We start from the raw sequence: 12,904 nt of genomic DNA on the forward strand, positions 1-12,904 counted from the left end.
ACTTTAGTATACACGATTAGGGTATTTATAATTAAATAAATGGATTTAACCTATAGGCTTGTAGTTACTATAAGGTTATATAAATTCACTTAAAGAAGTTGTTGAACAAAATGGTACATTTGGTCTAAATTTTTAGCGCAACTCTCCACAATGTTTACACAGATGCAGTTCGAACAAAAATTTCATAAACCACGTTTGAAGTGGACACTTCTACTTTGCGTTGCGCTATATACCGCCAATAGGGTAATTTTGTGAAAGAGCTGTAGCATTACAAACAAACAAAGTGTAGATTGGTTATACGTGCTATAAAAACTGTTTTGAAAAGAAAATGAGGCAACGACTAAAGTTTTATCAGCGAGGACTTTTAACCCAATTGACGATTTTCATGCTGCTACGTAAGTAAGAAGTAAAATCACAAAAATACATGAAACAAATGAAAATGTTGAACATTCAGGCTTAGCGTGTTTTTTCTTTTTAGGTGGAATTACAGCCCAACGTAGTATTCCAGGTTGTGGAGCTGATCTGGCAACGAAACAAGGCGTTATTACATCACCTGGATATAATCGAAACTACCAGCACAATCTTGAGTGCATATGGAACATACAGTTTAAAAACACGGATCAAATTGCGGTACATGACTTAATTATGATATAATCAACGTAAAAACTTTGTAAAGCTGTTTAAATTCTCAAAGAGATTAATAGATATTTTGACGTCACAATACGAATTTCTAGTTCTATGTTCGAGATTTGGTGATGGAAAACGGCCAGTGTCTAAAGGATTACATTGAAATTACATTTTCCGATAAAAAGGCCCCGCGAGTATGCGGGTTTCGTCCTCCACGAAGACCAATTGTTGGGGCTGGACCGGCTACTGTTAAGTTTGTCAGCAATGGTGGGGTCAGTTACAGAGGATTTTACATACAGTATGCTGGTACGTATGTACACGTTTAAACGATTGTATAATATATTGCCTATTGTCTCTAGTTAGGGGCAGGCACGCTAACCACTTTGCCACGACGCTGTATAATATGCGCTGAGGCAGGTTTCATTTTACCATTTTACCCTATAGTATAGTAGGGTCGGGGAAGACGGGACAGCTTTAGCACATAATATCCAAATGTTCTGATCGTGTTTTAAACAAATAACCGTCTATGGGAATTGTCAGGATACGGTTTTATAATTCTTTGAATGTTTTTTGTTTACTACCAAATAAGACCAGAAAATAGAATGAAAAGGTGTCCCATCTTCTCCCATCCCACTATACTATAAAACCCAAAATTTGCTAATCGCATGAAAGTCGCAAAAAAGCTAATACATTACTGCCTGCATTAGCAAGTCATTACAAAATGGTTATTTTGTTGTTAATTTAATCACCGTATACACAGTAACTGAAGGTGTGTTGAAGCCGCCGGATCCATGCGCATCCAACCCATGCCAAAATGGGGGGACATGCACAACTCAAGGAAGCAAATACGTTTGTACTTGCGTTGACGGCTTTGCTGGCACGGATTGCGAAACTGTTGTTGAATCAAGTTAGTGTATATGTGATCTTTACCCCAATACATTATTTGGTTGTTTATCTGCATTTTAGGTACGGTAGACCACTGTGACCCGAATCCTTGTCAAAATGATGGGACCTGTACAGATACCGGGGACGGTTACAGCTGCGCATGCGCAGATGGTTGGACTGGTGACACATGCGCTGAAGGTAAGAATAAAATTCAAACAAAGTTTATGAACGCCATTGGACTTTCACAACTTAACTATAAGTGCGACCGGGCATACCACACATGTACACTTAGTATATTTACATAAAGATATCGACGAGTGTGCCTCAAATCCTTGTCTCAACGACGGGACTTGTGAAAATGGAATGAACCAATTCACTTGTTCGTGTGTGGCTGGTTTTACTGATACAACCTGCTCAACAAGTAAGTATATAACAATGCTTTTATATTGTATGGGCAGGACCTACACCGAGAAATCCCATAGGTTCAGAGAATATATATGGCCCATTAGCCCATTCTCTGAATATATTACTATACGGCCTATATTCAAACATACGACCTGACATGCTATGTTTTCTTTCAAAGGCGAACCGCCTGGCTGTCTTGTTTGACGAGTATACGTGATCAAGTATAATGTTCTAAAAGGCCATGCGTACTATAGTAAGCCGTGAGTATATACTAAAGCTGTGCATTTGTGTCAGATATTGACGAATGCGAATCAAATCCGTGCCAAAACGGTGGCGAATGTACTGACGATGTCAATATGTTTACTTGTACCTGTCAATCGGGATGGACGGGTGATCTGTGTCAAGAAGGTATGTGTGCATGTTCATAGTCAAGTCTATTCAGCAATATCTGCTACCGATAATGTAATAGCATATTAAGTATATGTATTCATATATACAGTAGGGTGGGGGAAGATATGACACTTATTACCTTTATTTTTTTGTTTTATTTAATAATAAACAAAGAACACTCATATTATAAAACCGTATCCTCACGTTTCTCATAGATCGATGTTAATTGTTTAAAACGATCCCGAGATTTGGATATTATGCTAAAGCTGTCCCGTCTCTCTACTTTATATATATGATACTTGTCACTTGCTACACTTAAGATATTGATGAATGCTCATCGGATCCGTGTCTTAATGGTGGAGAATGCGAAAACGGACAAAACCAATTCACTTGCTCCTGCAAAGACGGGTACAGCGGTGATACTTGCGAAATCGGTAAGTGTGACCAGCTTTTACTTTGTTTGTCTATGAAACAGAGAACGCCTTTAATGGAAAGAGGGTGTAAAGAAGATCTACCAGACTTTAGGCTGAGTTATGGTGGTTAAAATGAATTGATGTCATGATCAGAACATAAATCACTTCTAGATATCAATGAGTGCGAGTCGGAGCCTTGTCAGAATGGCGCTACATGTGAGAACGAAGTGGCGGCGTTCACTTGTTTATGTGTTGGTGGCTGGTCAGGATCGATGTGTGAAATAAGTATGACTGGCAGCTTTTGCTTGCAACAGCAGAAAAATGTAGATTGTGCGCATTTCGCCGGGTCTTTATTTTATTCTATACGAGTGAAGTCGTACGGCGAAGCACGCCAAGGGATCTATGATTTAGGCCAAACTCGGTCCGACTCCTAACCCCAGTTGTTGGAGAACCGTCAAGGTTTATATTTTACTTGCCTCAGCAGTTCTGCCAGATATCAAAGCTTGGCTATGCGAAAGCTAGGGTAGATAAAGTCATTCCTCAGTTATAGTCCTCAGTATGGCATTCCAGATGTGAATGAATGTGACTCTTCTCCGTGTCAAAACGGAGGTTCGTGCACAGACGGTCAGAATGAGTTTACTTGCGAATGCGCTGAAGGCTGGGAAGGCATTACTTGTGAAACCGGTGAGAATCACAAGCACAAATGTCTTGATTTACCATATTTGGTTTATGTATCATACCATAGAAGTTGTCCCTGAAGCAATACCAGAAGTTAACGAATGTGCTTCAAACCCTTGTCAAAATGGCGGGACATGCGAGGACGGTGACAATAAATTTACTTGTGTTTGTGTTGCTGGATGGACTGGCGTTAACTGCGAAGACAGTAAGTTAAAAGATGTTACATCAAGTTCCAACTTATGTTTTATGCTTGTATCTAGATGTTAATGAGTGCGACTCAAGCCCTTGCTTGAATGGTGGAGAATGTAACGACGGTGTTAATGAATTTACTTGTACTTGTACTCAACGTTGGACAGGGTTGCTTTGTGATAATTGTAAGAAGTCGCGCTTTGGTAGCTTCAGCGATATTTTAATTGCGTTGCATTCTATGCTGCTACGGCGTGACGATAAGTCTTCTGGTTGGTGCTGGATTGGGTTTAGAGCCCTTTTTTATTTCCTTTCTGTTTGCCACTGGATGTAATGTTCTTGCTTATATCTTGTAATACGCCGTAGAACGCTTGACGCTTTGCTTCGATATCTAATGCGAAATGTTATCAGTACTGGACTCGTGCTTGTCCGATCCCTGTAAACACGGTGGAACTTGTACTAACGACGAAAGTGGATACAGCTGTGACTGCGCAAGCGGGTGGTCTGGAAAGACTTGTGAAGTAGAAGCCGGTAAACGTGCTATATACCAATCTGGCAACATTTTTATGTTTGATGGGAAATAACAAATGAAACGCTGCTGTTATTTCAGATTAAACTAATTTATTTTATTATTTAAGAACCCGATAAAGACTATTGCTCGCCGAATCCATGTAGGAACGGTGGAAGCTGTACGAACAAGAAGGACGGATTTGACTGCGAATGTGCACCTGGGTTTCGTGGCTTGACATGCGTACAGGGCAAGTTTTAGTTTGGTCGCGGTGCAAAGAAAGTAGTCTGATATATAAAGGGTCTTTGGTGGAGGTTAAATATATAGATAACTATATATTTAGTAGTTTATAGTTTAGTAGCAGTCAGAAAATTTACCTCGTAAATTTTAAACCGTAAGTTTTGGATAAAAACTTAGACGTGGACGAATGTGCCTCGAATCCGTGTCTAAACGGTGGACGCTGCAGAAATAATCGGAACGCGTACTCCTGTCAGTGCCAAGACGGATACACAGGATCTCGATGCGAAAATGCACCTGCTACAAGTAATTATATAACATTTACTGGCAGTTGATGCAGTACAAATTTGTCATATACTGTTTCTGATCTTATTATGTTATGAAGTTGAGGAAGGGGATCCTGACGACATTTGTAACCCAAATCCGTGTATGAACGAAGGGGAATGTCATGACTTAGGAGATGGAGAACCGTTTTGTTTCTGTCAGGACGGTTTTGAAGGCGATTTATGCGAAGAGGGTATGAGGTGGTAGTTTTGGTGGCGGTAGTTGGCAAATAGCTTGTATAAAACACTTCTGACATTGCATTTAGGCGAAAACAATTGCATTCCGAATCCGTGTGAGAATTCAGGGACTTGTGTTTTATGGGGAGAGAGTTTTACTTGCACTTGTTCCAGGGGGTTTGAGGGGGAAACTTGTTCAAAAGGTGCCTAAACTTAGACGTGTATTTCAATAGAGAGCCTTTGAATTAAAAATAATGCTCTGATTATAAGATATCGATGAATGTGCTTCCAACCCGTGTGAAGGCGATTTAGTTTGCGTTGACAAACCGAACGCGTACGTCTGCAGAATGGAATGCGACCCCGGGTATACTGGTGAATTTTGCGACGTGGGTAAGTTGCGCAGTGGCCGAAGTAACTTCTAATCTTGGTTTAAATTGATAGAAAATTAATTTATATTTCACCCAGAAATTGACGAATGTGACCCGAATCCGTGTCTCAATGGTGCAACATGTATAGACGAACTTGCAGCATATCAATGTACCTGTGTAGCAGGTTATAACGGGACAGACTGTGGTAAGACCCTTATTTATATCGTATTAGATTTTTTTATATCCTTCAATACTGGTTGTCAATGTTGTTGGTTGTCACACTGTGGGGTAGGCCTACCAATACCCCAATGTTTTGTGATTATGTGTTTAACAATTACAGGCCTTTGAGTCGCTGCAGTTGCTCATTTTCAGGCGCTGGGTTATATCAACGGTTAAAAATGTTCTTTGTTTACCACCAAATGGGACGAAAATGAACGCACATACTATTTTACCCCATCCTACTTTAGAGCGTTGAGTGTTTTTACGCTGATAATTTTTATAGAGTATGAGGCGCCATGTAGTAGCAGCCCTTGTGAGAACAGCGGATCTTGTGAACAGATCAAAAAAAGCAACACTACTTCATACAGATGCTTGTGTAATATAGGATGGGCAGGAGTGAATTGTCAAACAGAAGTTTGTGAGTAAAAAATGCTTATTTGTTAAAAATAAAGTATCAAATTGATAGTCCATTTATATAGTTATACAAAGAATCTGAAATCATTAGGTTACAATAACATATTGGTAAATTTTCGTGGTCACTATTGCTTGAAACCTTACTTCTAATTATCCATCCACCGCCATATATTTACTTGTACATTGAGTAGGCCAAGATTGAATTGATCCGATTTTCCTAATAGCTTCGGGCTGTTCCAATCCTCACGGTGGTGCTGGTTTCATCCCGTTCGGAGCGAGTCTGGAAATTTCATGTGAGGTCGGATTTGTGCTTACTGGATCAGAACGCGTCACGTGTTTAGACTCTGGCGATTTTGATGGACCAATTCCACAATGTATCCGTACGTATTAATGCTTGTCAAATCTGTTAAAGTATTGTCGAAATCAAGGTACATTCTATTCTAGTTAAACAATAACGATATCGTTAACATATTAAATCCCATATTTGTTAATCTTTTTTTACATAACAACGCTCTTTTATAGACGCGAGCAGGATATACGGTCATTTTTATTCAATAAATATTATTTTTTAATTTCAAATGAAACAATAAAAGTAAAAATATGGACCATCTTATCTCATCGTATACATCTAAATCGGTATACATCTAAATCGAAACAGTAAATGGAACATCTCCGTCTGCGGTTGGAAAAGGAGGGAAGTTAAAAATGTCGCCGTTAGTTATAAGCATGATGGCGGCCGGAGGTGTAGTTGCAGTTGCTATTGCTGGATTTCTGTCATACGTTTTCATTTTCGCGTAAGAATATGTTTAAATAGATTAAATTTTCATGTTTGCTAACCCCGGGTGTTGTACGTCATTAGACCTTGGAATGCCCCAGCAGTTAAAGCGAAAATTGCCGCATCAACTGCTAAAGCGGGAAAACCAGCGTTAAGCAAAGGGGCAGATACTTCGTTGGCTAAGAAAATAGTAAAGGCCAAGAGTGCGAAAATCGACGCCCAGCCTCCGAAAACGAAGAAATAAATAAACGGGATGCAGAAGCCACTTTACATTTTGACAATATATATATGCCAATTTAATAAACGATTTTTGCTGTTGAGCGATTCTTGATTATCTACTTACTGTGTAAAAGCGAGTCATTAAGCGCTTTTATACAAATATACGTATCTCTGATCAATTACTATTGCGGACGCATTAGAGTCGTCAATGCAAAACGGAATAAATCAAATTATACGCATTTGCCAATGCTGTCAACAGATGAATTGCATTTTAAGAAATAAAAACAGGAATAAAATACCTTTTTAAATTGTTCACGACAAGCCTCCAGCCAATGCTAGTGGGTTTCTACTTGATAGATAAGAAACCCTTGTAGATTATTTTTCAAACAGATAAAAAAGAAGAAACCCTAACCTAAGTGTACCATGGCCTACTAAAGATATCTTTAGTAGGCCATGAGTGTACATATGCATACAAAAAAGGAGTATAACGTACAAATAAACAAACAAAACGTTCACTAAAAAGTAAATGAGAACTATCAAATTTTCGCGCGGTTTACAATGGTTTGTTTGAAGCAGAGCCAGCTCCAGTTTCGCCATGTTCGTCCTTTTTTCTTTTTGAGGACGATCTATGACGTCATTATAAATCGCGTGCTCGCCGTTGTGGCGGTTGTGCCAGTAAATACTGTGCGATGTATTTGTATTTCCCTTTGCGCATTTGTTGCATGTTTAGGCTTGAATTACTTACAAAAACATTTAAATTGTTAGTTTAGTGTATTGAATTGAATTCACAGCACGTGGTGATAAAGAAATTGTGGTAATATGGGTGTTGCATTTGTCTTAAATTCTTGACAATGTTGTTATTGCAGCTTAGTTGATTTATCACAGAATGTCTTGTACAATACAAAATTTTTAATGTTATAATGTTAAGGAAATTAATAAACACTACATGGGCAGGCCAGCTTCATATATTAGGTAAGCTTTTGCTTGTAAATGGCTATTTTACTCTTTTTAAACTCCTATTCATTTAATGTTACACATGTCACTCAAATCTAATGTAAAGCAGTGTGGAATTACAATATATTTTTAAATTATTTAATGGTAGTCTGTACTGTACAATAACTAAGCTAGTAGCTTAAATATAGAGTTATATTATGTATCTTGAATTTAAGATCATTTTTAATTATGTAACTGACAACTGTATTGTGTAAAACATAGCTATCTATTGCAGGCAAGACAGTATTCATTGAGCATACATCAAAGCTCCATACATCTATTGCGATCTGTGCAAAAAGAAATCCCTTTCTTGGTAAATTGGAGGAAAGCTTTAATCAATCTTCAAGAAGTGAAGAAAAGAGCAAGAAACAAGGTAAAAGTTTACTAATTTAGGAGCCAAATGTTCCAGTTTATTAGTAAAACTCAGTATTATATTATGAAGTCAGTCTTTTAGTTGTAATATTTAAAATTTAGTGTGGTGATGGCCTAACTGTGGCTTAAATCTCAGGTCCCCTTGAATGCTTTGGCATAGAAACTTACCCATATAGAATATAATAAAAACCTCTTGGTTTACACTAGGGATGCACATTACAGAATTTCGAATCCATGAGATCTGTTTAATGACGTCATCACACGTCTTCTCATAAACTATATTAACAATTTTTGCAAATTAATAATTTTGAAAAAAAAATTTTTTTGTCATTGTGGGACTTTCAAGAGTAAACGTTTCGCAATAGCTTTTCATAGCCTGCTATACGTTTCATGACGCAAAAATTATGCAATAGTACAATTTTTGATCATTTTTCAGCTCATGATCCAACAAGGCTACTATAAAAGAGTCTATAAACTGACTTATGTGGGTAATATTATTTTTTCCTATAAATATAAAAAGATTCGAAATTCTAGATTCGGAATTCTAGATTCGAAATAAAGTATTCTAGGATATCCTAGAATACTTAATTATTCTGTAATGTGCATCCCTAGTTTAAACGTTAGTATATATATTCCACATTATTTTCTAAGGTATCAAAAACTACCTGAAGAAGCATCAAAGATATGCTGATTACAACTACCAAGAATGGAGGTTTCCAAAGTCTAACAGAGCAATTGATATATCATGTACACGTATGTTTAACTGTTTTATTTCTTAGTTTTCCTGACACCCATGAATGATGTAAGCAACATGATGAAAAACCAATATTTTCTGGTTTCCAAGCAAGCACTATAATCACTGTAATGCATTTTTTGTTTATTCTACTATGTGTGTCCTAGCCAACCACAACATTACTATAAAAATAAAAGGTATGTTTGATTCATAGTATTTCTTAACAAATTTAAAGGAGACATAATCCAGCCTTATGAAGATGACAAAAGTGGTTCAAAAAGTTCATTGTCTGTTCGGAAGAAGCTATCAGACCTTCGTCATGATATATTACAGTCAGTTAGATGTAATTAGTGCTATAGTTATAGTAAATATTGCATGAACCTCAAATGTATCCTAATAATAAAGTTATCAATTTTAAATTAACATCTTCGAGAACCTATAAACCAGTATAAACCATTGTTTTTTTTCATTTACAAAATTTCCATAAAATTCCTACTCAACATGTCATGTCCATTGACAGACTGTTGTAGTTGATTTAAAAACTGTTATTTAACTGTACTGATTTGATTTTGTCAGTGCTGTTATGTTTTAAAACCTAATTGTTTTTCAGTAATCGAATCGTAAAGAAAAGAGTTGATAATTTTCATCGGAAACGCTTTCCAGCAGAGGCACAAGATATTTACATTAAAGCTCATAATCTTCTGAATACCCCAAAGTAATTAGAATACTATAGTAAGAGTAACATGTGTACTAGACTAGTAATATATATATAATGTATATATGAATATGATTGGCTTAGGCGCCAAACCTAGGGTGGTAGGAAAAAGGAATGCATTTACCTGTCAACATTGCAAACAAATTTGTTTTGCATTTTAAGAGTTTGGAGCCTATGAAAATTAATATGTTTTTTTTTATATAGCTGGACGATAGTAAATCAAGAAGATACAGAAGAGAGATTACAAAACTTGGTAACAGAGCATGCGTATACCGTAAGTAAAATATGTTTTTATTTAATGTCTCTGTGAAAATCAAAAAAATTACCATTTTTTAACTAAACAGTTCCCTAACAATGTACTTACAGCTATAACCTACAATGTAGTGTATTGCAGTCTGCAATTTAAGCAGGATATGCACACACCTGCAGTTAGTGCAGTATGTATTTATGTAAAAACAAAGTTATCTGAAAATTGATAAGACTCTTAAATTCCACTATTTACTGTAGTCTTATTTTAACCAGGATATGGTGAAGGGTCTTGACTCTAAAACAGTTATATGGAAGTGGAATGAATCATTAGAGCCGCCACGTGTAGTTCGAATTCGTGCAAGTCCTATGATCACTAATAACAATTATTATGGTCAAGTTACTGTCCGGTTTCATTCAAAACAGGCAAGGATATGCTTCTCATTTGAATATAAGTTTCTGGTATAATAATTAAAGTTTTTGGTTTATACTGTTGTTTTGTTGTATAGTTTTATTTTTGTTGAAATCTAATATTTGTTTGTATTTAATTAGAATGTATTGTAGACACTTGCAATCTATGATCGGTTTGGTCGTCTTATGTATGGATCACCTGATGAAGCCAGGAATGTCCTGGAGTTTGTAGTGTTTGAACGACACATTTCACATCCTTATGGTTGCTGGAGAATACATGGAAAAATATCATCGGATTCTTATCAAAAAGAGCCGATGAGAAAGGTATTTTACAGATTATAAAGTATTAGGGTAAACTTGTGCCGTTTTTTATGTGATAATGTTGAAGAAAAGTCTGTGATCATTTATCTGCTGTCAAATGCAAGTAATAAGATGGTATTTATGTTTTATAGACTGTAGCAGTTATGAAACAAAAGCAACAACGCATAGAAAGTTTAGAATGGCATGAACAGGAAGAAAAAGAAAATCACTACAAGTGGTATCCAGAACGATATGTAAGTTTTACGCACAATTATATTACTTTTTATGTGAACATTTTGAATTTTTTACCTCTATTAATTTAACTGATGTCTTCAGCATTATATTGCCAAGAAAGAGGCACTTAAGTACATAAGAAGAGACTCAAAATACTGGGGGAAACGGAGGAAGAAGAGAATTTACACTCATCATAAAGCACCAGTTGTACGGTTGAGGGGTCCTGTTGCACGACTAGTTCGCCGAAAACGAAACATAGTTCGTGAAATGAGAGAACATGGAAAGTTGCCTTATCCACCAAGGGACCAAGATTCTTAATTCAAACTCTGTCTTCTTTGTGACAAGAGTTTTCTTTGCTGCTTTTCTATTTCAATATAATATAAAAGTAGATTTGGCATTTGCATTCTTGCTTAGCAATAAGAACACAGTAGAGATCACTTATACATTAACTGAAAAGGGTAAGCTCTGGCCTGAACAAAACAATTCAGCCTTGCAGTTGTGTGATGTTTGTTTTTTTGGAAAACTTACACTGAGGGTGCATAGTTGACTAACAAAAGAAATGTAAAATGATGCAATACAAACAATCGTGTACATTAATTTAAAACGTTCAGAGCAACCATTCTTTTGATGGCTGTAATTCGTGAATGTTAACCATTTTGGTTGGCTTTTTTTTTAACGTTTGTACTTCCGTAAACTCCGTAACGTAGTAGCTTCCTTTATGGCTGAACCAGTAACGCACTGTCGCAAGAGCGAACAGGACTAGCGCCAGTATAGCAATCACAGTTACCACTGTTAAAAAAAAAATGTAAAAACAAACAAAGAAACCTTTTGTAGCAACAACATGTACTTGCCTGCTAGGATAGTCTTGCTGGCTGTATAGTTTGGAAAAAGATCGGAATCGCTCACCGCAGGATAAGCTGTTGTCACTTCGTTTGCTACATACGGTTTATCATTGAGACGACCAATGCTAGACAGTACAGTTGTGACCTGATTTGACGTGTGGTTACCTGGAAAACGCAATCCCCATTTACTGTAATCATGTCACCTTTTTTCACTAAGTGCCTTTGCAACGAATTACTAAAGCAACACCCGGCTGTCATGATAAATTAAATACATTTCGATTATAATAAACAGTGTGATTATCTATCAGGAAAGATGTAGTTTACTAGGAACTAATAAACATACAAAGCATGCGGCATGTGTATTAAATGTATGCCATCACCGCATGCAGTACCTAATTGGCTTGACTATTTATATAGATAACACGTCAACAACCTACCGTTATCGCTGACCGAGTTGTTCCATCCACTACCAATACTTGTATCGTCCTCGTCGTCTCCTGGAAACACCGTGCTTAAAACCATAGCTTAGTTGAACTGCTCCACTGCTTCAGTATAAATACACAAGTTCCGTATCAGTTTACAGCCACCAAAACATGCACAGCCTTACAGTGGTTAGGCACTCCTATACACAAACACGTATACTGTCAGTGAACTGTCTCTTGCTGATTTAGATGCCAGTCTTACGCTATATTTGGCACTACCTGACTCATTGATCTGCTGCCAGCTTTCAGTCTACCAGTTCGATTAAGCCTGCACTGTGTGATGTAACACGCTTGCATTGTTGCGCTGGTCGGCGTGACTGCTGTGGAGTATTTCCGGGCTTCAATGGTGGCGCTGACTGGCAGAATTAAACCATTTTACACGAGACAGCAAAGCTGTGTGCGATGACAGCGTAATGGCCTTTCCTAATATTTTACAAGCAGTAATGGGAGACTGATCTAAGGGCTTCAATTGAAGCGGTGATAAATTCTGCAGGCTCCCGTATACGCATTCCTGCATTATTTATGAGCTGTTTCATTCGAATTATGACTGAAGGCACAATAGCGGCCCAGCAAACGGAATTTATAGTGTAAACACATACTATGGCTATGGCATATAAATGATACACGCAACATTGTTCACCGATCTATTCTATCTGTTACAGTCGAATGTAATATCGATTTTATTTCTATTTTTTCTGTGATTGCGAATTTATGTCCTGACCTGATATCGATTTTCCGCAATGCGACGCTTG

At 37.1% G+C, this 12,904-nt stretch overlaps 3 protein-coding genes and 1 long non-coding RNA gene across 5 annotated transcripts; 2 read left to right on the forward strand and 2 right to left on the reverse strand.

Annotated features, from left to right (window-relative positions):
• Positions 1–69: 69 nt before the first annotated feature.
• On the forward strand, positions 70–7,122 carry LOC149733720 (uncharacterized). The gene is made up of 18 exons (XM_089881785.1): positions 70–395; positions 479–630; positions 735–933; positions 1,388–1,534; positions 1,594–1,710; positions 1,820–1,933; positions 2,212–2,325; positions 2,628–2,741; positions 4,223–4,342; positions 4,510–4,635; positions 4,715–4,846; positions 4,919–5,032; positions 5,100–5,219; positions 5,295–5,402; positions 5,700–5,834; positions 6,055–6,210; positions 6,489–6,624; positions 6,690–7,122. The coding sequence occupies exons 1-18, from the start codon at positions 329–331 to the stop codon at positions 6,847–6,849; spliced, it is 2,331 nt and encodes a 776-aa protein (XP_089737911.1). The 5' UTR covers positions 70–328; the 3' UTR covers positions 6,850–7,122.
• LOC149733721 (uncharacterized) lies at positions 5,776–7,486 on the reverse strand. The gene is made up of 2 exons (XR_016385366.1): positions 7,124–7,486; positions 5,776–6,233 (listed from the first exon to the last, which is right to left on the reverse strand). It is a non-coding gene; the product is annotated as an uncharacterized LOC149733721 (long non-coding RNA).
• A 152-nt stretch (positions 7,487–7,638) lies between these two features.
• On the forward strand, positions 7,639–11,223 carry LOC149733722 (large ribosomal subunit protein mL45-like). 2 transcript variants are annotated; one of them, XM_089881775.1, is made up of 10 exons: positions 7,639–7,796; positions 8,053–8,190; positions 8,841–8,942; positions 9,158–9,254; positions 9,533–9,637; positions 9,842–9,911; positions 10,160–10,309; positions 10,448–10,618; positions 10,747–10,848; positions 10,931–11,223. In XM_089881775.1, exons 1-10 carry the CDS (start codon positions 7,745–7,747, stop codon positions 11,144–11,146), a joined length of 1,203 nt encoding a protein of 400 aa, XP_089737901.1. In that variant the 5' UTR covers positions 7,639–7,744; the 3' UTR covers positions 11,147–11,223. The 2 variants fall into 2 exon arrangements, with proteins under 2 accessions (XP_089737901.1, XP_089737902.1); XM_089881776.1 differs by lacking the exon at positions 10,160–10,309.
• Positions 11,224–11,324: 101 nt separating this feature from the next.
• LOC149733723 (uncharacterized) lies at positions 11,325–12,424 on the reverse strand. Its single transcript, XM_089881784.1, has 3 exons — positions 12,108–12,424; positions 11,680–11,835; positions 11,325–11,617 (listed from the first exon to the last, which is right to left on the reverse strand). Exons 1-3 carry the CDS (start codon positions 12,190–12,192, stop codon positions 11,436–11,438), a joined length of 423 nt encoding a protein of 140 aa, XP_089737910.1. The 5' UTR covers positions 12,193–12,424; the 3' UTR covers positions 11,325–11,435.
• Positions 12,425–12,904: the final 480 nt, after the last annotated feature.

The sequence above is a fragment of the Ciona robusta genome, chromosome 7 (assembly GCF_009617815.1).
Source record: "Ciona robusta chromosome 7, ASM961781v2".
NCBI lineage: Eukaryota > Metazoa > Chordata > Ascidiacea > Phlebobranchia > Cionidae > Ciona > Ciona robusta.

What these genes read in the sequence shown, in the direction of transcription:
- LOC149733720 (XM_089881785.1), top strand. Translation starts at nt 329, where the DNA reads ATGAGGCAACGACTAAAGTTTTATCAGCGAGGACTTTTAACCCAATTG. An exon ending in CGAAACTGTTGTTGAATCAA is followed by an intron (nt 1,535 to 1,593) that starts GTTAGTGTATAT and finishes TCTGCATTTTAG; the next exon opens with GTACGGTAGACCACTGTGAC. An exon ending in TGGTGACACATGCGCTGAAG is followed by an intron (nt 1,711 to 1,819) that starts GTAAGAATAAAA and finishes ATTTACATAAAG; the next exon opens with ATATCGACGAGTGTGCCTCA.
- LOC149733723 (XM_089881784.1), bottom strand. Translation starts at nt 12,192, where the DNA reads ATGGTTTTAAGCACGGTGTTTCCAGGAGACGACGAGGACGATACAAGT. An exon ending in CAACTCGGTCAGCGATAACG is followed by an intron (nt 11,836 to 12,107) that starts GTAGGTTGTTGA and finishes TGCGTTTTCCAG; the next exon opens with GTAACCACACGTCAAATCAG. An exon ending in CAGCAAGACTATCCTAGCAG is followed by an intron (nt 11,618 to 11,679) that starts GCAAGTACATGT and finishes TTTTTTTAACAG; the next exon opens with TGGTAACTGTGATTGCTATA.
- LOC149733722 (XM_089881775.1), top strand. Translation starts at nt 7,745, where the DNA reads ATGTTAAGGAAATTAATAAACACTACATGGGCAGGCCAGCTTCATATA. An exon ending in AGGCCAGCTTCATATATTAG is followed by an intron (nt 7,797 to 8,052) that starts GTAAGCTTTTGC and finishes TATCTATTGCAG; the next exon opens with GCAAGACAGTATTCATTGAG. An exon ending in AGAAAAGAGCAAGAAACAAG is followed by an intron (nt 8,191 to 8,840) that starts GTAAAAGTTTAC and finishes TTATTTTCTAAG; the next exon opens with GTATCAAAAACTACCTGAAG.